We start from the raw sequence: 24,380 nt of genomic DNA on the forward strand, positions 1-24,380 counted from the left end.
TTTGATCTTTAAAACATACTCATTTTTATTGCTAACTATATTTTCATAATATTGGTTCGTAGTTACAACCATAATTATCTTTTACTAAGAATTTATTTAAAATATTGGTGAAATTAGAGTTGGAGTGTAGGCTTTTAAGATATTCTATTCAAGTAGGACTTCTAAAGAATTTTACTAAATTATAGAACAAAAAAAAAGTCAAATTTAAATACAAATATAGGCTAAGTAGATATAATCTATGTATAAATTATTTTCTATTTATTAAAGTTAGTTTTTTATGCCAAATCATGTATTGATTGAAGAATATTATCTCAAAAAAAAAAAAAAAAAAAAAAACATTCTATTGTCTATCACTTGATCTTTCTTATTTCATAGAAAATTAATTTTATTACATAATTTCTTTGTATAAAAAAAAGGATTATATTCTACTTTTTTATAATTGTATAGAATAGTATTATAAGGCCTTGCAATGTAATGTTTTAAAAAATAAAAGCCAATCACATTAGGTTTGGAGTTATGCAAAAAATTTCATTATATCCATTTTTTTATGTGAAACATATATACAAATGCTATGATTTTTTAAATACTCGGTAAATACTACAAATTATTCTAATACTATTAATTTTATTTATTTTTTCTACTAACTAATATTAAAAATAAAAATTATAGCCCACATCAAAAATATTAACTATTATACTTTTTTCTTATAGAATTGATTTTTATGTTATAAAACTAATTAATTTTTTAATCATGTTGCTAATAATAATGATATTAATATCATTTGAAATAAACAAAAGATTTTATATAATATTTGAAGATATTTGAAACTTTTTTTTATAGTACGAGAATTATAAGTATTGTTTATAATATAACATAGGTAGATTGGTCTAAATTAAAACAAATTATTGAAAAAAAATTATTTATATTTGTAATAATTATATAAAATTGTTGTGGCTACATATGAAAGAGATTATTGACTTGTAGGTAATGAAAATTTGTCATAAAAGGTGTGAATCAGAATAATATGCCATTATTTACTTGTTTTGTAAATTTTTTACTTCTGAAAATTTTGAAATCATGCATTAGAAATATAATTTATAAAGATTTTATAAAATGCCATAGTTTCTACAACTATTCAAAATGTTCCAAACAAATTGGATGGTTGCTAATCACCTAATGATTTTTTCGATCTTTTAACACAATTCATAACTCCAAATTGTCTCATATATTATTTTGTAAGTAAGATAGATAATCTACTTTTTGTTAATATGTTGCTTTAATCATGATTGAACAATTTGTAGCTTAGTAAAGTTTTGCCTGGTATGAGAAAACGAAACATTTAAGTGACTACATTAGAATCATCTCAAGAGCTGTTGAATGTTCATACGTGAATTCACATGCTTAAAAGATTCCATCAGAAAAATTATAATCTAAATATTTACATTCCCATTGGATACATATACTTTACCCAGCCAATTTGAATTTCGTACGTGTATAGGACAGCATCGCAGCATGTGCTCCCGTTGCCATGTCGGCTGGACGTGTAAATAACTTAGTTGCACTACTCTGCAGAAAAACATATCAGGGACCCTATTCGAAACATCTCGGTTCCACTTCATTGAAGTGAATTCCACAGAAGAACTTAACACAACCAGCTGCCCTGCTCAACAACAACAGAACATTCACATCTTAGGTCCACACTTCCTACACGGACATGTGTATCCTGCAATCTAGAAGGAATCTCCTGATTATCACAAACTGTGAATTACGATTGATTTCATTTCACACTTGCATGCTCTTTCATACTGCAATGATGTGTGCGTGGAAACTGTCACCAATTCAGAAATTACTTATCTTCGATCAATACATATGCAACTCAGATACATCTAAGATTGTGCCGGTCAAAATATATACCAGCATTTCAATTCCTGCGAGCATCGATCACACAAGTTGTAGGCATCAACACGGTTACAGTTTCCCAATGTGTATAACGAACGTCAACGCAGAGGGTTAAATCTACATGGAAACATCTATCCTGAGGAATGAGTGACACTCCGAAAACCTGATAAAGTTAGAATCGGCTGTGCATAGAACAACAAATCAATCCAACCAAGTCCACGACATGACGAAGTGCCACGCAGCCAGGGATCTCCACAACGACCTCATCCTCGCCGAATCGGTTCCCATGCGTTGTCACCGCCACCCGAGTGTGCACACAGCTGTTTCGCTTCCTCGTACATCAGGCAACATCAACATCCGGCTGCGAAGTGGTATCCGCCCCCGACCAGATCTAAGGTCAGAACCTATCTAATCAACTCCTGTGTGCCTGTCTTGTTTCCACCCGGACGGACTAAATCCGGTGCTGCGCAGTTCAGTTCCATGCTGCCACAATTCCACAACCCCTGCAGCGTGATGCCGTTTGCTCTGTGTCTCACACACACTCCCATGCACCGTATCCTGACGGGTACAACAACACACCACACGACTGGACCAGCGTTGGACGCATCGCACACCACATTACGATTACAAAGGCTGTCACACCAGCACTGCGTGCCGGATGTCACGGAAAGACGTTGTCACATTTATAAATAATTGTCCCGCTTTCACAGCGGAGTACACAATGCCACTCTACTCGGCTGCACGCTCAGAAGCTTTCCGTCCACTCCCACCCCACGTGGCCACGGCGGTGCTCCGGCTTGGACCCTGAGAGCTCAGCTTCCGGGGACGCGAATTCCTGCACAGCACGCAACTCAAAGGCGTGAGTGGCCGCCCATCATCGCGATCGGCTCCGCATCCAACGAGGCGGTGCACTCCCCGACCCACTGTCGCCAGCATGTTCACAGCCCACACGCCCAAGGCAACGCAACGCAGCGCAACGCAGCAGGAGCAAACACAACACCACATGACGCGGGGGAGATCGCTGCTACAGCCCACCCTCTGGGGCGCCCGGGCGGCTGGAAGGCACAGACACTGCATCAGCGCGGGAGGAGGCGTGAAAGCGTACCTTGGCACACGAAGCCCCTCGGGACGGCGATGCGGCATTTCTGGGGGATGCCAAGAGCGATCCGGGGAGCCACCCCTTGCGACCTGGCCAGAGGGTGGCTCAGGAGAGAACACAGACACTTGGCTCCCGGAAGCCCCTTGCCCATGCCGGCGATGTTGGAGCAGCATTGCCTGGACGGCATCACCTTGGCATTCCTGCTGGCTGCAACGCACGGCGTTAGTTTGAGGATGTCGCAGCCGGCTGCGTGGGATGTGACCACCATCTGAGAGGTCACGAGCAGGATCAAGGACACGGCTGCGACCGCGAGGAGCTTCATGGCGCTGGCGCTGGGACTGCGGCGCAGTGCAGATGGAACCCCGACACCCTGTCCGATTGGGGGAAGGGCGAAGATGGGGAGCTCGGGGTGGCGCAGCCGGGTGCTCAAGCAACGACAACGAGAGCGGGTGATGAAGGTGGAGAGGGAGCGCGGCGGCGGGGGGATGTTATAGCATTGAGTTGAGGTGAGGGACAGCGACACACACGGTGTGTCGTGTTGTGCGGCGGGGGAGGATGCTGCTGCTGGGCCGGGATGAGCATCCCAGGTTGGTGGTGGTAGCTGCAGGGAAAGGGGCTGCCGTGCCGCCATTTGGATTGCCGGGGGGGCAGGTCTAATAATATGCCGGGGCTGGAATTGTCAACGTGCTCATATATTATTCGATGTTAATCCAGGAGGTGAAGATTAGGGGTGACTTTTCATGTCTTCATGGATGGGGCGGGGATGGTTGCAACTACCTACCAAACTACTTTGTGGGTAGTAACATTTATTTATTATTTATTACTGTTGTTTTCGGTGAATATGTGTTCTACCACCTCTCCTTATATGCTAATCAGCATAAACTAAGTTCATCTAAAATTTGTTGAAGTCAAATCAATCACACTAAGATGTAAAATGCTTTGGCTAAAGTAAATAATATTGGCCTTTAGTTTATTTTCAAGAAACATGTCATGTAATAACTTTATTTTTCATTGTGCTTTTGCATAAAATATTGTGGTATTGTACATCAACATATGTTGTTCAAGCATGAAAGCTAGGATTCTTAGTCATTGCAATGCAAGATTGGGTGTTACAATAAATTGTGTTTGGCAATAATACATTGTATACAAGCTGTTTTAATGATACTTGAAATCACATTGAGTAGCTTAAAGTTGTAGCTATGGTTTTATATTTGGCTTTGGTACAATATTAAACAACTATAACTTGTTCTAAGAGTGCCAACTCAAAAGAGAATAATAAATATAATATTAGTGCTTAAAAGTTGACTTTTTAGATTAAAGACATTTTATATAGTTTGCATCACACTATCCATGGAAGTGTGGTAAAGATGTAGTTGTATAAGAATTCTACAAAGGTAGAACATCCAAAACTCGTAGATATTGTAGATTGGATTTTATCCCTCTCCATCTTCTAAAAGCTTTGATGTTTGGAAGTGATGAATGATAAGAGATCTTTTGGATGCAACAAGCAATACAAACAACTTCCACTCAAAAATGATTATTTAGGTTGATAACATAGAGCATTATCTTGCCAAATTTGGTAATAAATAATATATATATATATATGTAAAAAAACTTGGTTTGTTTTTAGAAGAAATAAATGGTATTGTGTAATATCATATTTTGCCATTTTAGTCAAAATATGCATTAAAAATTATATATTGGTCATTTTTGCACCATTAATTATATAACACATCAACAAATAATATCCAAATTTGGATGTCACTTGGTACAAAGATGTTGGAAAATAGAAAAACCTTTCTAACATCTTTTAAAAACAATCAAATAATAGTAAATTGTAATAAGTCATTCATAAAAGAATAAATAATATCAAGCACCACAAAAAGAAGGAGTAGTTCTATGGCCACAAAGATTAAAATGGACTAATACAAGAAGTATTATCCTACAAATGCCATATGACATAGGAGAATGAATTTTATAATGTTTTTTTTTTGTTTTTTTTTTTTTTTTTTGTTTTGTAAAAAAAAATACAATCAAAACAAAATAGTGAACCAATTAGAAACTTTGTTCATAAATCAAAGTCCATATTTACCTTAGGCATTCTAGCTATAGCGAATAAATTCAAATTGCTCATTTGATAATGTCAAGTAGTTTTAGAAGGTGAAAAGACAATACTAGAGTGGAACGTTTATTACATAGGCCATAATTTGACTACAATGCTACTTGGATCGATCAACACCGTATAAAATGGGCAACAATTACACTTACTTAACTACTACTTCATAGCCACTCTCCACTTGATCGCTGTATTCACAGTTCTGTACACTGATTCCAATTTGTTTGTTCAACCCGGGCACGCAATTGTGTAACCTTTTTTGTGGGTTGGCACGCTCTGTTATGCCTTGCGCTTAATATTGATCAAGCCTTTGCTGCCGGTTATCAGTTGCAACCAAGTTCGCATCAATTCTCTTCCATCCAATTCTCACACGAGTTCGTCTCCCTGGTTGGATCAATATTACGTACCACAGGGAACCTTTCGCGTTGAAGCCTTCGCTTTGTCGTCTGGACGTGTGAATAACTTAGTTGTACTACTCTGCAGAAAAACATATCAGGGACCCTATTCGAAACATCTCGGTTCCACTTCATTGAAGTGAATTCCACAGAAGAACTTAACACAACCAGCTGCCCTGCTCAACAACAACAGAACATTCACATCTTAGGTCCACACTTCCTACACGGACATGTGTATCCTGCAATCTAGAAGGAATCTCCTGATTATCAAAAACTGTGAATTACGATTGATTTCATTTCACACTTGCATGCTCTTTCATACTGCAATGATGTGTGCGTGGAAACTGTCACCAATTCAGAAATTACTTATCTTCGATCAATACATATGCAACTCAGATACATCTAAGATTGTGCCGGTCAAAATATATACCAGCATTTCAATTCCTGCGAGCATCGATCACACAAGTTGTAGGCATCAACACGGTTACAGTTTCCCAATGTGTATAACGAACGTCAACGCAGAGGGTTAAATCTACATGGAAACATCTATCCTGAGGAATGAGTGACACTCCGAAAACCTGATAAAGTTAGAATCGGCTGTGCATAGAACAACAAATCAATCCAACCAAGTCCACGACATGACGAAGTGCCACGCAGCCAGGGATCTCCACAACGACCTCATCCTCGCCGAATCGGTTCCCATGCGTTGTCACCGCCACCCGAGTGTGCACACAGCTGTTTCGCTTCCTCGTACATCAGGCAACATCAACATCCGGCTGCGAAGTGGTATCCGCCCCCGACCAGATCTAAGGTCAGAACCTATCTAATCAACTCCTGTGTGCCTGTCTTGTTTCCACCCGGACGGACTAAATCCGGTGCTGCGCAGTTCAGTTCCATGCTGCCACAATTCCACAACCCCTGCAGCGTGATGCCGTTTGCTCTGTGTCTCACACACACTCCCATGCACCGTATCCTGACGGGTACAACAACACACCACACGACTGGACCAGCGTTGGACGCATCGCACACCACATTACGATTACAAAGGCTGTCACACCAGCACTGCGTGCCGGATGTCACGGAAAGACGTTGTCACATTTATAAATAATTGTCCCGCTTTCACAGCGGAGTACACAATGCCACTCTACTCGGCTGCACGCTCAGAAGCTTTCCGTCCACTCCCACCCCACGTGGCCACGGCGGTGCTCCGGCTTGGACCCTGAGAGCTCAGCTTCCGGGGACGCGAATTCCTGCACAGCACGCAACTCAAAGGCGTGAGTGGCCGCCCATCATCGCGATCGGCTCCGCATCCAACGAGGCGGTGCACTCCCCGACCCACTGTCGCCAGCATGTTCACAGCCCACACGCCCAAGGCAACGCAACGCAGCGCAACGCAGCAGGAGCAAACACAACACCACATGACGCGGGGGAGATCGCTGCTACAGCCCACCCTCTGGGGCGCCCGGGCGGCTGGAAGGCACAGACACTGCATCAGCGCGGGAGGAGGCGTGAAAGCGTACCTTGGCACACGAAGCCCCTCGGGACGGCGATGCGGCATTTCTGGGGGATGCCAAGAGCGATCCGGGGAGCCACCCCTTGCGACCTGGCCAGAGGGTGGCTCAGGAGAGAACACAGACACTTGGCTCCCGGAAGCCCCTTGCCCATGCCGGCGATGTTGGAGCAGCATTGCCTGGACGGCATCACCTTGGCATTCCTGCTGGCTGCAACGCACGGCGTTAGTTTGAGGATGTCGCAGCCGGCTGCGTGGGATGTGACCACCATCTGAGAGGTCACGAGCAGGATCAAGGACACGGCTGCGACCGCGAGGAGCTTCATGGCGCTGGCGCTGGGACTGCGGCGCAGTGCAGATGGAACCCCGACACCCTGTCCGATTGGGGGAAGGGCGAAGATGGGGAGCTCGGGGTGGCGCAGCCGGGTGCTCAAGCAACGACAACGAGAGCGGGTGATGAAGGTGGAGAGGGAGCGCGGCGGCGGGGGGATGTTATAGCATTGAGTTGAGGTGAGGGACAGCGACACACACGGTGTGTCGTGTTGTGCGGCGGGGGAGGATGCTGCTGCTGGGCCGGGATGAGCATCCCAGGTTGGTGGTGGTAGCTGCAGGGAAAGGGGCTGCCGTGCCGCCATTTGGATTGCCGGGGGGGCAGGTCTAATAATATGCCGGGGCTGGAATTGTCAACGTGCTCATATATTATTCGATGTTAATCCAGGAGGTGAAGATTAGGGGTGACTTTTCATGTCTTCATGGATGGGGCGGGGATGGTTGCAACTACCTACCAAACTACTTTGTGGGTAGTAACATTTATTTATTATTTATTACTGTTGTTTTCGGTGAATATGTGTTCTACCACCTCTCCTTATATGCTAATCAGCATAAACTAAGTTCATCTAAAATTTGTTGAAGTCAAATCAATCACACTAAGATGTAAAATGCTTTGGCTAAAGTAAATAATATTGGCCTTTAGTTTATTTTCAAGAAACATGTCATGTAATAACTTTATTTTTCATTGTGCTTTTGCATAAAATATTGTGGTATTGTACATCAACATATGTTGTTCAAGCATGAAAGCTAGGATTCTTAGTCATTGCAATGCAAGATTGGGTGTTACAATAAATTGTGTTTGGCAATAATACATTGTATACAAGCTGTTTTAATGATACTTGAAATCACATTGAGTAGCTTAAAGTTGTAGCTATGGTTTTATATTTGGCTTTGGTACAATATTAAACAACTATAACTTGTTCTAAGAGTGCCAACTCAAAAGAGAATAATAAATATAATATTAGTGCTTAAAAGTTGACTTTTTAGATTAAAGACATTTTATATAGTTTGCATCACACTATCCATGGAAGTGTGGTAAAGATGTAGTTGTATAAGAATTCTACAAAGGTAGAACATCCAAAACTCGTAGATATTGTAGATTGGATTTTATCCCTCTCCATCTTCTAAAAGCTTTGATGTTTGGAAGTGATGAATGATAAGAGATCTTTTGGATGCAACAAGCAATACAAACAACTTCCACTCAAAAATGATTATTTAGGTTGATAACATAGAGCATTATCTTGCCAAATTTGGTAATAAATAATATATATATATATATGTAAAAAAACTTGGTTTGTTTTTAGAAGAAATAAATGGTATTGTGTAATATCATATTTTGCCATTTTAGTCAAAATATGCATTAAAAATTATATATTGGTCATTTTTGCACCATTAATTATATAACACATCAACAAATAATATCCAAATTTGGATGTCACTTGGTACAAAGATGTTGGAAAATAGAAAAACCTTTCTAACATCTTTTAAAAACAATCAAATAATAGTAAATTGTAATAAGTCATTCATAAAAGAATAAATAATATCAAGCACCACAAAAAGAAGGAGTAGTTCTATGGCCACAAAGATTAAAATGGACTAATACAAGAAGTATTATCCTACAAATGCCATATGACATAGGAGAATGAATTTTATAATGTTTTTTTTTTGTTTTTTTTTTTTTTTTTGTTTTGTAAAAAAAAATACAATCAAAACAAAATAGTGAACCAATTAGAAACTTTGTTCATAAATCAAAGTCCATATTTACCTTAGGCATTCTAGCTATAGCGAATAAATTCAAATTGCTCATTTGATAATGTCAAGTAGTTTTAGAAGGTGAAAAGACAATACTAGAGTGGAACGTTTATTACATAGGCCATAATTTGACTACAATGCTACTTGGATCGATCAACACCGTATAAAATGGGCAACAATTACACTTACTTAACTACTACTTCATAGCCACTCTCCACTTGATCGCTGTATTCACAGTTCTGTACACTGATTCCAATTTGTTTGTTCAACCCGGGCACGCAATTGTGTAACCTTTTTTGTGGGTTGGCACGCTCTGTTATGCCTTGCGCTTAATATTGATCAAGCCTTTGCTGCCGGTTATCAGTTGCAACCAAGTTCGCATCAATTCTCTTCCATCCAATTCTCACACGAGTTCGTCTCCCTGGTTGGATCAATATTACGTACCACAGGGAACCTTTCGCGTTGAAGCCTTCGCTTTGTCGTCTGGACGTGTGAATAACTTAGTTGTACTACTCTGCAGAAAAACATATCAGGGACCCTATTCGAAACATCTCGGTTCCACTTCATTGAAGTGAATTCCACAGAAGAACTTAACACAACCAGCTGCCCTGCTCAACAACAACAGAACATTCACATCTTAGGTCCACACTTCCTACACGGACATGTGTATCCTGCAATCTAGAAGGAATCTCCTGATTATCAAAAACTGTGAATTACGATTGATTTCATTTCACACTTGCATGCTCTTTCATACTGCAATGATGTGTGCGTGGAAACTGTCACCAATTCAGAAATTACTTATCTTCGATCAATACATATGCAACTCAGATACATCTAAGATTGTGCCGGTCAAAATATATACCAGCATTTCAATTCCTGCGAGCATCGATCACACAAGTTGTAGGCATCAACACGGTTACAGTTTCCCAATGTGTATAACGAACGTCAACGCAGAGGGTTAAATCTACATGGAAACATCTATCCTGAGGAATGAGTGACACTCCGAAAACCTGATAAAGTTAGAATCGGCTGTGCATAGAACAACAAATCAATCCAACCAAGTCCACGACATGACGAAGTGCCACGCAGCCAGGGATCTCCACAACGACCTCATCCTCGCCGAATCGGTTCCCATGCGTTGTCACCGCCACCCGAGTGTGCACACAGCTGTTTCGCTTCCTCGTACATCAGGCAACATCAACATCCGGCTGCGAAGTGGTATCCGCCCCCGACCAGATCTAAGGTCAGAACCTATCTAATCAACTCCTGTGTGCCTGTCTTGTTTCCACCCGGACGGACTAAATCCGGTGCTGCGCAGTTCAGTTCCATGCTGCCACAATTCCACAACCCCTGCAGCGTGATGCCGTTTGCTCTGTGTCTCACACACACTCCCATGCACCGTATCCTGACGGGTACAACAACACACCACACGACTGGACCAGCGTTGGACGCATCGCACACCACATTACGATTACAAAGGCTGTCACACCAGCACTGCGTGCCGGATGTCACGGAAAGACGTTGTCACATTTATAAATAATTGTCCCGCTTTCACAGCGGAGTACACAATGCCACTCTACTCGGCTGCACGCTCAGAAGCTTTCCGTCCACTCCCACCCCACGTGGCCACGGCGGTGCTCCGGCTTGGACCCTGAGAGCTCAGCTTCCGGGGACGCGAATTCCTGCACAGCACGCAACTCAAAGGCGTGAGTGGCCGCCCATCATCGCGATCGGCTCCGCATCCAACGAGGCGGTGCACTCCCCGACCCACTGTCGCCAGCATGTTCACAGCCCACACGCCCAAGGCAACGCAACGCAGCGCAACGCAGCAGGAGCAAACACAACACCACATGACGCGGGGGAGATCGCTGCTACAGCCCACCCTCTGGGGCGCCCGGGCGGCTGGAAGGCACAGACACTGCATCAGCGCGGGAGGAGGCGTGAAAGCGTACCTTGGCACACGAAGCCCCTCGGGACGGCGATGCGGCATTTCTGGGGGATGCCAAGAGCGATCCGGGGAGCCACCCCTTGCGACCTGGCCAGAGGGTGGCTCAGGAGAGAACACAGACACTTGGCTCCCGGAAGCCCCTTGCCCATGCCGGCGATGTTGGAGCAGCATTGCCTGGACGGCATCACCTTGGCATTCCTGCTGGCTGCAACGCACGGCGTTAGTTTGAGGATGTCGCAGCCGGCTGCGTGGGATGTGACCACCATCTGAGAGGTCACGAGCAGGATCAAGGACACGGCTGCGACCGCGAGGAGCTTCATGGCGCTGGCGCTGGGACTGCGGCGCAGTGCAGATGGAACCCCGACACCCTGTCCGATTGGGGGAAGGGCGAAGATGGGGAGCTCGGGGTGGCGCAGCCGGGTGCTCAAGCAACGACAACGAGAGCGGGTGATGAAGGTGGAGAGGGAGCGCGGCGGCGGGGGGATGTTATAGCATTGAGTTGAGGTGAGGGACAGCGACACACACGGTGTGTCGTGTTGTGCGGCGGGGGAGGATGCTGCTGCTGGGCCGGGATGAGCATCCCAGGTTGGTGGTGGTAGCTGCAGGGAAAGGGGCTGCCGTGCCGCCATTTGGATTGCCGGGGGGGCAGGTCTAATAATATGCCGGGGCTGGAATTGTCAACGTGCTCATATATTATTCGATGTTAATCCAGGAGGTGAAGATTAGGGGTGACTTTTCATGTCTTCATGGATGGGGCGGGGATGGTTGCAACTACCTACCAAACTACTTTGTGGGTAGTAACATTTATTTATTATTTATTACTGTTGTTTTCGGTGAATATGTGTTCTACCACCTCTCCTTATATGCTAATCAGCATAAACTAAGTTCATCTAAAATTTGTTGAAGTCAAATCAATCACACTAAGATGTAAAATGCTTTGGCTAAAGTAAATAATATTGGCCTTTAGTTTATTTTCAAGAAACATGTCATGTAATAACTTTATTTTTCATTGTGCTTTTGCATAAAATATTGTGGTATTGTACATCAACATATGTTGTTCAAGCATGAAAGCTAGGATTCTTAGTCATTGCAATGCAAGATTGGGTGTTACAATAAATTGTGTTTGGCAATAATACATTGTATACAAGCTGTTTTAATGATACTTGAAATCACATTGAGTAGCTTAAAGTTGTAGCTATGGTTTTATATTTGGCTTTGGTACAATATTAAACAACTATAACTTGTTCTAAGAGTGCCAACTCAAAAGAGAATAATAAATATAATATTAGTGCTTAAAAGTTGACTTTTTAGATTAAAGACATTTTATATAGTTTGCATCACACTATCCATGGAAGTGTGGTAAAGATGTAGTTGTATAAGAATTCTACAAAGGTAGAACATCCAAAACTCGTAGATATTGTAGATTGGATTTTATCCCTCTCCATCTTCTAAAAGCTTTGATGTTTGGAAGTGATGAATGATAAGAGATCTTTTGGATGCAACAAGCAATACAAACAACTTCCACTCAAAAATGATTATTTAGGTTGATAACATAGAGCATTATCTTGCCAAATTTGGTAATAAATAATATATATATATATATGTAAAAAAACTTGGTTTGTTTTTAGAAGAAATAAATGGTATTGTGTAATATCATATTTTGCCATTTTAGTCAAAATATGCATTAAAAATTATATATTGGTCATTTTTGCACCATTAATTATATAACACATCAACAAATAATATCCAAATTTGGATGTCACTTGGTACAAAGATGTTGGAAAATAGAAAAACCTTTCTAACATCTTTTAAAAACAATCAAATAATAGTAAATTGTAATAAGTCATTCATAAAAGAATAAATAATATCAAGCACCACAAAAAGAAGGAGTAGTTCTATGGCCACAAAGATTAAAATGGACTAATACAAGAAGTATTATCCTACAAATGCCATATGACATAGGAGAATGAATTTTATAATGTTTTTTTTTTGTTTTTTTTTTTTTTTTGTTTTGTAAAAAAAAATACAATCAAAACAAAATAGTGAACCAATTAGAAACTTTGTTCATAAATCAAAGTCCATATTTACCTTAGGCATTCTAGCTATAGCGAATAAATTCAAATTGCTCATTTGATAATGTCAAGTAGTTTTAGAAGGTGAAAAGACAATACTAGAGTGGAACGTTTATTACATAGGCCATAATTTGACTACAATGCTACTTGGATCGATCAACACCGTATAAAATGGGCAACAATTACACTTACTTAACTACTACTTCATAGCCACTCTCCACTTGATCGCTGTATTCACAGTTCTGTACACTGATTCCAATTTGTTTGTTCAACCCGGGCACGCAATTGTGTAACCTTTTTTGTGGGTTGGCACGCTCTGTTATGCCTTGCGCTTAATATTGATCAAGCCTTTGCTGCCGGTTATCAGTTGCAACCAAGTTCGCATCAATTCTCTTCCATCCAATTCTCACACGAGTTCGTCTCCCTGGTTGGATCAATATTACGTACCACAGGGAACCTTTCGCGTTGAAGCCTTCGCTTTGTCGTCTGGACGTGTGAATAACTTAGTTGTACTACTCTGCAGAAAAACATATCAGGGACCCTATTCGAAACATCTCGGTTCCACTTCATTGAAGTGAATTCCACAGAAGAACTTAACACAACCAGCTGCCCTGCTCAACAACAACAGAACATTCACATCTTAGGTCCACACTTCCTACACGGACATGTGTATCCTGCAATCTAGAAGGAATCTCCTGATTATCACAAACTGTGAATTACGATTGATTTCATTTCACACTTGCATGCTCTTTCATACTGCAATGATGTGTGCGTGGAAACTGTCACCAATTCAGAAATTACTTATCTTCGATCAATACATATGCAACTCAGATACATCTAAGATTGTGCCGGTCAAAATATATACCAGCATTTCAATTCCTGCGAGCATCGATCACACAAGTTGTAGGCATCAACACGGTTACAGTTTCCCAATGTGTATAACGAACGTCAACGCAGAGGGTTAAATCTACATGGAAACATCTATCCTGAGGAATGAGTGACACTCCGAAAACCTGATAAAGTTAGAATCGGCTGTGCATAGAACAACAAATCAATCCAACCAAGTCCACGACATGACGAAGTGCCACGCAGCCAGGGATCTCCACAACGACCTCATCCTCGCCGAATCGGTTCCCATGCGTTGTCACCGCCACCCGAGTGTGCACACAGCTGTTTCGCTTCCTCGTACATCAGGCAACATCAACATCCGGCTGCGAAGTGGTATCCGCCCCCGACCAGATCTAAGGTCAGAACCTATCTAATCAACTCCTGTGTGCCTGTCTTGTTTCCACCCGGACGGACTAAATCCGGTGCTGCGCAGTTCAGTTCCATGCTGCCACAATTCCACAACCCCTGCAGCGTGATGCCGTTTGCTCTGTGTCTCACACACACTCCCATGCACCGTATCCTGACGGGTACAACAACACACCACACGACTGGACCAGCGTTGGACGCATCGCACACCACATTACGATTACAAAGGCTGTCACACCAGCACTGCGTGCCGGATGTCACGGAAAGACGTTGTCACATTTATAAATAATTGTCCCGCTTTCACAGCGGAGTACACAATGCCACTCTACTCGGCTGCACGCTCAGAAGCTTTCCGTCCACTCCCACCCCACGTGGCCACGGCGGTGCTCCGGCTTGGACCCTGAGAGCTCAGCTTCCGGGGACGCGAATTCCTGCACAGCACGCAACTCAAAGGCGTGAGTGGCCGCCCATCATCGCGATCGGCTCCGCATCCAACGAGGCGGTGCACTCCCCGACCCACTGTCGCCAGCATGTTCACAGCCCACACGCCCAAGGCAACGCAACGCAGCGCAACGCAGCAGGAGCAAACACAACACCACATGACGCGGGGGAGATCGCTGCTACAGCCCACCCTCTGGGGCGCCCGGGCGGCTGGAAGGCACAGACACTGCATCAGCGCGGGAGGAGGCGTGAAAGCGTACCTTGGCACACGAAGCCCCTCGGGACGGCGATGCGGCATTTCTGGGGGATGCCAAGAGCGATCCGGGGAGCCACCCCTTGCGACCTGGCCAGAGGGTGGCTCAGGAGAGAACACAGACACTTGGCTCCCGGAAGCCCCTTGCCCATGCCGGCGATGTTGGAGCAGCATTGCCTGGACGGCATCACCTTGGCATTCCTGCTGGCTGCAACGCACGGCGTTAGTTTGAGGATGTCGCAGCCGGCTGCGTGGGATGTGACCACCATCTGAGAGGTCACGAGCAGGATCAAGGACACGGCTGCGACCGCGAGGAGCTTCATGGCGCTGGCGCTGGGACTGCGGCGCAGTGCAGATGGAACCCCGACACCCTGTCCGATTGGGGGAAGGGCGAAGATGGGGAGCTCGGGGTGGCGCAGCCGGGTGCTCAAGCAACGACAACGAGAGCGGGTGATGAAGGTGGAGAGGGAGCGCGGCGGCGGGGGGATGTTATAGCATTGAGTTGAGGTGAGGGACAGCGACACACACGGTGTGTCGTGTTGTGCGGCGGGGGAGGATGCTGCTGCTGGGCCGGGATGAGCATCCCAGGTTGGTGGTGGTAGCTGCAGGGAAAGGGGCTGCCGTGCCGCCATTTGGATTGCCGGGGGGGCAGGTCTAATAATATGCCGGGGCTGGAATTGTCAACGTGCTCATATATTATTCGATGTTAATCCAGGAGGTGAAGATTAGGGGTGACTTTTCATGTCTTCATGGATGGGGCGGGGATGGTTGCAACTACCTACCAAACTACTTTGTGGGTAGTAACATTTATTTATTATTTATTACTGTTGTTTTCGGTGAATATGTGTTCTACCACCTCTCCTTATATGCTAATCAGCATAAACTAAGTTCATCTAAAATTTGTTGAAGTCAAATCAATCACACTAAGATGTAAAATGCTTTGGCTAAAGTAAATAATATTGGCCTTTAGTTTATTTTCAAGAAACATGTCATGTAATAACTTTATTTTTCATTGTGCTTTTGCATAAAATATTGTGGTATTGTACATCAACATATGTTGTTCAAGCATGAAAGCTAGGATTCTTAGTCATTGCAATGCAAGATTGGGTGTTACAATAAATTGTGTTTGGCAATAATACATTGTATACAAGCTGTTTTAATGATACTTGAAATCACATTGAGTAGCTTAAAGTTGTAGCTATGGTTTTATATTTGGCTTTGGTACAATATTAAACAACTATAACTTGTTCTAAGAGTGCCAACTCAAAAGAGAATAATAAATATAATATTAGTGCTTAAAAGTTGACTTTTTAGATTAAAGACATTTTATATAGTTTGCATCACACTATCCATGGAAGTGTGGTAAAGATGTAGTTGTATAAGAATTCTACAAAGGTAGAACATCCAAAACTCGTAGATATTGTAGATTGGATTTTATCCCTCTCCATCTTCTAAAAGCTTTGATGTTTGGAAGTGATGAATGATAAGAGATCTTTTGGATGCAACAAGCAATACAAACAACTTCCACTCAAAAATGATTATTTAGGTTGATAACATAGAGCATTATCTTGCCAAATTTGGTAATAAATAATATATATATATATATGTAAAAAAACTTGGTTTGTTTTTAGAAGAAATAAATGGTATTGTGTAATATCATATTTTGCCATTTTAGTCAAAATATGCATTAAAAATTATATATTGGTCATTTTTGCACCATTAATTATATAACACATCAACAAATAATATCCAAATTTGGATGTCACTTGGTACAAAGATGTTGGAAAATAGAAAAACCTTTCTAACATCTTTTAAAAACAATCAAATAATAGTAAATTGTAATAAGTCATTCATAAAAGAATAAATAATATCAAGCACCACAAAAAGAAGGAGTAGTTCTATGGCCACAAAGATTAAAATGGACTAATACAAGAAGTATTATCCTACAAATGCCATATGACATAGGAGAATGAATTTTATAATGTTTTTTTTTTGTTTTTTTTTTTTTTTTTGTTTTGTAAAAAAAAATACAATCAAAACAAAATAGTGAACCAATTAGAAACTTTGTTCATAAATCAAAGTCCATATTTACCTTAGGCATTCTAGCTATAGCGAATAAATTCAAATTGCTCATTTGATAATGTCAAGTAGTTTTAGAAGGTGAAAAGACAATACTAGAGTGGAACGTTTATTACATAGGCCATAATTTGACTACAATGCTACTTGGATCGATCAACACCGTATAAAATGGGCAACAATTACACTTACTTAACTACTACTTCATAGCCACTCTCCACTTGATCGCTGTATTCACAGTTCTGTACACTGATTCCAATTTGTTTGTTCAACCCGGGCACGCAATTGTGTAACCTTTTTTGTGGGTTGGCACGCTCTGTTATGCCTTGCGCTTAATATTGATCAAGCCTTTGCTGCCGGTTATCAGTTGCAACCAAGTTCGCATCAATTCTCTTCCATCCAATTCTCACACGAGTTCGTCTCCCTGGTTGGATCAATATTACGTACCACAGGGAACCTTTCGCGTTGAAGCCTTCGCTTTGTCGTCTGGACGTGTGAATAACTTAGTTGTACTACTCTGCAGAAAAACATATCAGGGACCCTATTCGAAACATCTCGGTTCCACTTCATTGAAGTGAATTCCACAGAAGAACTTAACACAACCAGCTGCCCTGCTCAACAACAACAGAACATTCACATCTTAGGTCCACACTTCCTACACGGACATGTGTATCCTGCAATCTAGAAGGAATCTCCTGATTATCAAAAACTGTGAATTACGATTGATTTCATTTCACACTTGCATGCTCTTTCATACTGCAATGATGTGTGCGTGGAAACTGTCACCAATTCAGAAATTACTTATCTTCGATCAATACATATGCAACTCAGATACATCTAAGATTGTGCCGGTCAAAATATATACCAGCATTTCAATTCCTGCGAGCATCGATCACACAAGTTGTAGGCATCAACACGGTTACAGTTTCCCAATGTGTATAACGAACGTCAACGCAGAGGGTTAAATCTACATGGAAACATCTATCCTGAGGAATGAGTGACACTCCGAAAACCTGATAAAGTTAGAATCGGCTGTGCATAGAACAACAAATCAATCCAACCAAGTCCACGACATGACGAAGTGCCACGCAGCCAGGGATCTCCACAACGACCTCATCCTCGCCGAATCGGTTCCCATGCGTTGTCACCGCCACCCGAGTGTGCACACAGCTGTTTCGCTTCCTCGTACATCAGGCAACATCAACATCCGGCTGCGAAGTGGTATCCGCCCCCGACCAGATCTAAGGTCAGAACCTATCTAATCAACTCCTGTGTGCCTGTCTTGTTTCCACCCGGACGGACTAAATCCGGTGCTGCGCAGTTCAGTTCCATGCTGCCACAATTCCACAACCCCTGCAGCGTGATGCCGTTTGCTCTGTGTCTCACACACACTCCCATGCACCGTATCCTGACGGGTACAACAACACACCACACGACTGGACCAGCGTTGGACGCATCGCACACCACATTACGATTACAAAGGCTGTCACACCAGCACTGCGTGCCGGATGTCACGGAAAGACGTTGTCACATTTATAAATAATTGTCCCGCTTTCACAGCGGAGTACACAATGCCACTCTACTCGGCTGCACGCTCAGAAGCTTTCCGTCCACTCCCACCCCACGTGGCCACGGCGGTGCTCCGGCTTGGACCCTGAGAGCTCAGCTTCCGGGGACGCGAATTCCTGCACAGCACGCAACTCAAAGGCGTGAGTGGCCGCCCATCATCGCGATCGGCTCCGCATCCAACGAGGCGGTGCACTCCCCGACCCACTGTCGCCAGCATGTTCACAGCCCACACGCCCAAGGCAACGCAACGCAGCGCAACGCAGCAGGAGCAAACACAACACCACATGACGCGGGGGAGATCGCTGCTACAGCCCACCCTCTGGGGCGCCCGGGCGGCTGGAAGGCACAGACACTGCATCAGCGCGGGAGGAGGCGTGAAAGCGTACCTTGGCACACGAAGCCCCTCGGGACGGCGATGCGGCATTTCTGGGGGATGCCAAGAGCGATCCGGGGAGCCACCCCTTGCGACCTGGCCAGAGGGTGGCTCAGGAGAGAACACAGACACTTGGCTCCCGGAAGCCCCTTGCCCATGCCGGCGATGTTGGAGCAGCATTGCCTGGACGGCATCACCTTGGCATTCCTGCTGGCTGCAACGCACGGCGTTAGTTTGAGGATGTCGCAGCCGGCTGCGTGGGATGTGACCACCATCTGAGAGGTCACGAGCAGGATCAAGGACACGGCTGCGACCGCGAGGAGCTTCATGGCGCTGGCGCTGGGACTGCGGCGCAGTGCAGATGGAACCCCGACACCCTGTCCGATTGGGGGAAGGGCGAAGATGGGGAGCTCGGGGTGGCGCAGCCGGGTGCTCAAGCAACGACAACGAGAGCGGGTGATGAAGGTGGAGAGGGAGCGCGGCGGCGGGGGGATGTTATAGCATTGAGTTGAGGTGAGGGACAGCGACACACACGGTGTGTCGTGTTGTGCGGCGGGGGAGGATGCTGCTGCTGGGCCGGGATGAGCATCCCAGGTTGGTGGTGGTAGCTGCAGGGAAAGGGGCTGCCGTGCCGCCATTTGGATTGCCGGGGGGGCAGGTCTAATAATATGCCGGGGCTGGAATTGTCAACGTGCTCATATATTATTCGATGTTAATCCAGGAGGTGAAGATTAGGGGTGACTTTTCATGTCTTCATGGATGGGGCGGGGATGGTTGCAACTACCTACCAAACTACTTTGTGGGTAGTAACATTTATTTATTATTTATTACTGTTGTTTTCGGTGAATATGTGTTCTACCACCTCTCCTTATATGCTAATCAGCATAAACTAAGTTCATCTAAAATTTGTTGAAGTCAAATCAATCACACTAAGATGTAAAATGCTTTGGCTAAAGTAAATAATATTGGCCTTTAGTTTATTTTCAAGAAACATGTCATGTAATAACTTTATTTTTCATTGTGCTTTTGCATAAAATATTGTGGTATTGTACATCAACATATGTTGTTCAAGCATGAAAGCTAGGATTCTTAGTCATTGCAATGCAAGATTGGGTGTTACAATAAATTGTGTTTGGCAATAATACATTGTATACAAGCTGTTTTAATGATACTTGAAATCACATTGAGTAGCTTAAAGTTGTAGCTATGGTTTTATATTTGGCTTTGGTACAATATTAAACAACTATAACTTGTTCTAAGAGTGCCAACTCAAAAGAGAATAATAAATATAATATTAGTGCTTAAAAGTTGACTTTTTAGATTAAAGACATTTTATATAGTTTGCATCACACTATCCATGGAAGTGTGGTAAAGATGTAGTTGTATAAGAATTCTACAAAGGTAGAACATCCAAAACTCGTAGATATTGTAGATTGGATTTTATCCCTCTCCATCTTCTAAAAGCTTTGATGTTTGGAAGTGATGAATGATAAGAGATCTTTTGGATGCAACAAGCAATACAAACAACTTCCACTCAAAAATGATTATTTAGGTTGATAACATAGAGCATTATCTTGCCAAATTTGGTAATAAATAATATATATATATATATGTAAAAAAACTTGGTTTGTTTTTAGAAGAAATAAATGGTATTGTGTAATATCATATTTTGCCATTTTAGTCAAAATATGCATTAAAAATTATATATTGGTCATTTTTGCACCATTAATTATATAACACATCAACAAATAATATCCAAATTTGGATGTCACTTGGTACAAAGATGTTGGAAAATAGAAAAACCTTTCTAACATCTTTTAAAAACAATCAAATAATAGTAAATTGTAATAAGTCATTCATAAAAGAATAAATAATATCAAGCACCACAAAAAGAAGGAGTAGTTCTATGGCCACAAAGATTAAAATGGACTAATACAAGAAGTATTATCCTACAAATGCCATATGACATAGGAGAATGAATTTTATAATGTTTTTTTTTTGTTTTTTTTTTTTTTTTTGTTTTGTAAAAAAAAATACAATCAAAACAAAATAGTGAACCAATTAGAAACTTTGTTCATAAATCAAAGTCCATATTTACCTTAGGCATTCTAGCTATAGCGAATAAATTCAAATTGCTCATTTGATAATGTCAAGTAGTTTTAGAAGGTGAAAAGACAATACTAGAGTGGAACGTTTATTACATAGGCCATAATTTGACTACAATGCTACTTGGATCGATCAACACCGTATAAAATGGGCAACAATTACACTTACTTAACTACTACTTCATAGCCACTCTCCACTTGATCGCTGTATTCACAGTTCTGTACACTGATTCCAATTTGTTTGTTCAACCCGGGCACGCAATTGTGTAACCTTTTTTGTGGGTTGGCACGCTCTGTTATGCCTTGCGCTTAATATTGATCAAGCCTTTGCTGCCGGTTATCAGTTGCAACCAAGTTCGCATCAATTCTCTTCCATCCAATTCTCACACGAGTTCGTCTCCCTGGTTGGATCAATATTACGTACCACAGGGAACCTTTCGCGTTGAAGCCTTCGCTTTGTCGTCTGGACGTGTGAATAACTTAGTTGTACTACTCTGCAGAAAAACATATCAGGGACCCTATTCGAAACATCTCGGTTCCACTTCATTGAAGTGAATTCCACAGAAGAACTTAACACAACCAGCTGCCCTGCTCAACAACAACAGAACATTCACATCTTAGGTCCACACTTCCTACACGGACATGTGTATCCTGCAATCTAGAAGGAATCTCCTGATTATCACAAACTGTGAATTACGATTGATTTCATTTCACACTTGCATGCTCTTTCATACTGCAATGATGTGTGCGTGGAAACTGTCACCAATTCAGAAATTACTTATCTTCGATCAATACATATGCAACTCAGATACATCTAAGATTGTGCCGGTCAAAATATATACCAGCATTTCAATTCCTGCGAGCATCGATCACACAAGTTGTAGGCATCAACACGGTTACAGTTTCCCAATGTGTATAACGAACGTCAACGCAGAGGGTTAAATCTACATGGAAACATCTATCCTGAGGAATGAGTGACACTCCGAAAACCTGATAAAGTTAGAATCGGCTGTGCATAGAACAACAAATCAATCCAACCAAGTCCACGACATGACGAAGTGCCACGCAGCCAGGGATCTCCACAACGACCTCATCCTCGCCGAATCGGTTCCCATGCGTTGTCACCGCCACCCGAGTGTGCACACAGCTGTTTCGCTTCCTCGTACATCAGGCAACATCAACATCCGGCTGCGAAGTGGTATCCGCCCCCGACCAGATCTAAGGTCAGAACCTATCTAATCAACTCCTGTGTGCCTGTCTTGTTTCCACCCGGACGGACTAAATCCGGTGCTGCGCAGTTCAGTTCCATGCTGCCACAATTCCACAACCCCTGCAGCGTGATGCCGTTTGCTCTGTGTCTCACACACACTCCCATGCACCGTATCCTGACGGGTACAACAACACACCACACGACTGGACCAGCGTTGGACGCATCGCACACCACATTACGATTACAAAGGCTGTCACACCAGCACTGCGTGCCGGATGTCACGGAAAGACGTTGTCACATTTATAAATAATTGTCCCGCTTTCACAGCGGAGTACACAATGCCACTCTACTCGGCTGCACGCTCAGAAGCTTTCCGTCCACTCCCACCCCACGTGGCCACGGCGGTGCTCCGGCTTGGACCCTGAGAGCTCAGCTTCCGGGGACGCGAATTCCTGCACAGCACGCAACTCAAAGGCGTGAGTGGCCGCCCATCATCGCGATCGGCTCCGCATCCAACGAGGCGGTGCACTCCCCGACCCACTGTCGCCAGCATGTTCACAGCCCACACGCCCAAGGCAACGCAACGCAGCGCAACGCAGCAGGAGCAAACACAACACCACATGACGCGGGGGAGATCGCTGCTACAGCCCACCCTCTGGGGCGCCCGGGCGGCTGGAAGGCACAGACACTGCATCAGCGCGGGAGGAGGCGTGAAAGCGTACCTTGGCACACGAAGCCCCTCGGGACGGCGATGCGGCATTTCTGGGGGATGCCAAGAGCGATCCGGGGAGCCACCCCTTGCGACCTGGCCAGAGGGTGGCTCAGGAGAGAACACAGACACTTGGCTCCCGGAAGCCCCTTGCCCATGCCGGCGATGTTGGAGCAGCATTGCCTGGACGGCATCACCTTGGCATTCCTGCTGGCTGCAACGCACGGCGTTAGTTTGAGGATGTCGCAGCCGGCTGCGTGGGATGTGACCACCATCTGAGAGGTCACGAGCAGGATCAAGGACACGGCTGCGACCGCGAGGAGCTTCATGGCGCTGGCGCTGGGACTGCGGCGCAGTGCAGATGGAACCCCGACACCCTGTCCGATTGGGGGAAGGGCGAAGATGGGGAGCTCGGGGTGGCGCAGCCGGGTGCTCAAGCAACGACAACGAGAGCGGGTGATGAAGGTGGAGAGGGAGCGCGGCGGCGGGGGGATGTTATAGCATTGAGTTGAGGTGAGGGACAGCGACACACACGGTGTGTCGTGTTGTGCGGCGGGGGAGGATGCTGCTGCTGGGCCGGGATGAGCATCCCAGGTTGGTGGTGGTAGCTGCAGGGAAAGGGGCTGCCGTGCCGCCATTTGGATTGCCGGGGGGGCAGGTCTAATAATATGCCGGGGCTGGAATTGTCAACGTGCTCATATATTATTCGATGTTAATCCAGGAGGTGAAGATTAGGGGTGACTTTTCATGTCTTCATGGATGGGGCGGGGATGGTTGCAACTACCTACCAAACTACTTTGTGGGTAGTAACATTTATTTATTATTTATTACTGTTGTTTTCGGTGAATATGTGTTCTACCACCTCTCCTTATATGCTAATCAGCATAAACTAAGTTCATCTAAAATTTGTTGAAGTCAAATCAATCACACTAAGATGTAAAATGCTTTGGCTAAAGTAAATAATATTGGCCTTTAGTTTATTTTCAAGAAACATGTCATGTAATAACTTTATTTTTCATTGTGCTTTTGCATAAAATATTGTGGTATTGTACATCAACATATGTTGTTCAAGCATGAAAGCTAGGATTCTTAGTCATTGCAATGCAAGATTGGGTGTTACAATAAATTGTGTTTGGCAATAATACATTGTATACAAGCTGTTTTAATGATACTTGAAATCACATTGAGTAGCTTAAAGTTGTAGCTATGGTTTTATATTTGGCTTTGGTACAATATTAAACAACTATAACTTGTTCTAAGAGTGCCAAC

The 24,380-nt window shown here is 43.7% G+C and overlaps 6 protein-coding genes and 6 long non-coding RNA genes across 15 annotated transcripts; all 12 read right to left on the reverse strand.

The window, feature by feature from the left end:
* Positions 1-1,595: 1,595 nt before the first annotated feature.
* On the reverse strand, positions 1,596-2,298 carry LOC149988087 (uncharacterized). Its single transcript, XR_016505378.1, has 3 exons — positions 2,162-2,298; positions 1,915-1,928; positions 1,596-1,660 (listed from the first exon to the last, which is right to left on the reverse strand). It is a non-coding gene; the product is annotated as an uncharacterized LOC149988087 (long non-coding RNA).
* Positions 2,299-2,517: 219 nt separating this feature from the next.
* On the reverse strand, positions 2,518-3,636 carry LOC149988088 (uncharacterized). Its single transcript, XM_090254064.1, has 2 exons — positions 3,005-3,636; positions 2,518-2,734 (listed from the first exon to the last, which is right to left on the reverse strand). The coding sequence occupies exons 1-2, from the start codon at positions 3,627-3,629 to the stop codon at positions 2,712-2,714; spliced, it is 648 nt and encodes a 215-aa protein (XP_090110190.1). The 5' UTR covers positions 3,630-3,636; the 3' UTR covers positions 2,518-2,711.
* Positions 3,637-5,146: 1,510 nt separating this feature from the next.
* LOC149988089 (uncharacterized) lies at positions 5,147-6,423 on the reverse strand. 2 transcript variants are annotated; one of them, XR_016505371.1, is made up of 3 exons: positions 6,187-6,423; positions 5,940-5,953; positions 5,147-5,685 (listed from the first exon to the last, which is right to left on the reverse strand). It is a non-coding gene; the product is annotated as an uncharacterized LOC149988089 (long non-coding RNA). The 2 variants fall into 2 exon arrangements; XR_016505370.1 differs by lacking the exon at positions 5,147-5,685 and having other exon boundaries at positions 5,844-5,953; positions 6,187-6,325.
* A 119-nt stretch (positions 6,424-6,542) lies between these two features.
* Positions 6,543-7,661, reverse strand: LOC149988090 (uncharacterized). Its single transcript, XM_090254063.1, has 2 exons — positions 7,030-7,661; positions 6,543-6,759 (listed from the first exon to the last, which is right to left on the reverse strand). The coding sequence occupies exons 1-2, from the start codon at positions 7,652-7,654 to the stop codon at positions 6,737-6,739; spliced, it is 648 nt and encodes a 215-aa protein (XP_090110189.1). The 5' UTR covers positions 7,655-7,661; the 3' UTR covers positions 6,543-6,736.
* A 1,512-nt stretch (positions 7,662-9,173) lies between these two features.
* LOC149988091 (uncharacterized) lies at positions 9,174-10,447 on the reverse strand. Of its 2 annotated transcripts, XR_016505373.1 has the most exons (3): positions 10,211-10,447; positions 9,964-9,977; positions 9,174-9,709 (listed from the first exon to the last, which is right to left on the reverse strand). It is a non-coding gene; the product is annotated as an uncharacterized LOC149988091 (long non-coding RNA). The 2 variants fall into 2 exon arrangements; XR_016505372.1 differs by lacking the exon at positions 9,174-9,709 and having other exon boundaries at positions 9,868-9,977; positions 10,211-10,349.
* A 119-nt stretch (positions 10,448-10,566) lies between these two features.
* Positions 10,567-11,685, reverse strand: LOC149988092 (uncharacterized). The gene is made up of 2 exons (XM_090254061.1): positions 11,054-11,685; positions 10,567-10,783 (listed from the first exon to the last, which is right to left on the reverse strand). Exons 1-2 carry the CDS (start codon positions 11,676-11,678, stop codon positions 10,761-10,763), a joined length of 648 nt encoding a protein of 215 aa, XP_090110187.1. The 5' UTR covers positions 11,679-11,685; the 3' UTR covers positions 10,567-10,760.
* A 1,511-nt stretch (positions 11,686-13,196) lies between these two features.
* LOC149988093 (uncharacterized) lies at positions 13,197-14,470 on the reverse strand. Its single transcript, XR_016505376.1, has 3 exons — positions 14,234-14,470; positions 13,987-14,000; positions 13,197-13,732 (listed from the first exon to the last, which is right to left on the reverse strand). It is a non-coding gene; the product is annotated as an uncharacterized LOC149988093 (long non-coding RNA).
* A 119-nt stretch (positions 14,471-14,589) lies between these two features.
* Positions 14,590-15,708, reverse strand: LOC149988094 (uncharacterized). The gene is made up of 2 exons (XM_090254060.1): positions 15,077-15,708; positions 14,590-14,806 (listed from the first exon to the last, which is right to left on the reverse strand). The coding sequence occupies exons 1-2, from the start codon at positions 15,699-15,701 to the stop codon at positions 14,784-14,786; spliced, it is 648 nt and encodes a 215-aa protein (XP_090110186.1). The 5' UTR covers positions 15,702-15,708; the 3' UTR covers positions 14,590-14,783.
* Positions 15,709-17,220: 1,512 nt separating this feature from the next.
* Positions 17,221-18,494, reverse strand: LOC149988095 (uncharacterized). Of its 2 annotated transcripts, XR_016505375.1 has the most exons (3): positions 18,258-18,494; positions 18,011-18,024; positions 17,221-17,756 (listed from the first exon to the last, which is right to left on the reverse strand). It is a non-coding gene; the product is annotated as an uncharacterized LOC149988095 (long non-coding RNA). The 2 variants fall into 2 exon arrangements; XR_016505374.1 differs by lacking the exon at positions 17,221-17,756 and having other exon boundaries at positions 17,915-18,024; positions 18,258-18,396.
* Positions 18,495-18,613: 119 nt separating this feature from the next.
* On the reverse strand, positions 18,614-19,732 carry LOC149988096 (uncharacterized). The gene is made up of 2 exons (XM_090254062.1): positions 19,101-19,732; positions 18,614-18,830 (listed from the first exon to the last, which is right to left on the reverse strand). Exons 1-2 carry the CDS (start codon positions 19,723-19,725, stop codon positions 18,808-18,810), a joined length of 648 nt encoding a protein of 215 aa, XP_090110188.1. The 5' UTR covers positions 19,726-19,732; the 3' UTR covers positions 18,614-18,807.
* Positions 19,733-21,244: 1,512 nt separating this feature from the next.
* LOC149988097 (uncharacterized) lies at positions 21,245-22,518 on the reverse strand. The gene is made up of 3 exons (XR_016505377.1): positions 22,282-22,518; positions 22,035-22,048; positions 21,245-21,780 (listed from the first exon to the last, which is right to left on the reverse strand). It is a non-coding gene; the product is annotated as an uncharacterized LOC149988097 (long non-coding RNA).
* Positions 22,519-22,637: 119 nt separating this feature from the next.
* LOC149988098 (uncharacterized) lies at positions 22,638-23,756 on the reverse strand. Its single transcript, XM_090254059.1, has 2 exons — positions 23,125-23,756; positions 22,638-22,854 (listed from the first exon to the last, which is right to left on the reverse strand). Exons 1-2 carry the CDS (start codon positions 23,747-23,749, stop codon positions 22,832-22,834), a joined length of 648 nt encoding a protein of 215 aa, XP_090110185.1. The 5' UTR covers positions 23,750-23,756; the 3' UTR covers positions 22,638-22,831.
* Between the last annotated feature and the right edge of the window lie 624 nt (positions 23,757-24,380).

This window comes from Physcomitrium patens, chromosome 11 (assembly GCF_059467195.1).
Source record: "Physcomitrium patens ecotype Gransden chromosome 11, ASM5946719v1, whole genome shotgun sequence".
NCBI classification, from domain to species: Eukaryota; Viridiplantae; Streptophyta; class Bryopsida; order Funariales; family Funariaceae; genus Physcomitrium; species Physcomitrium patens.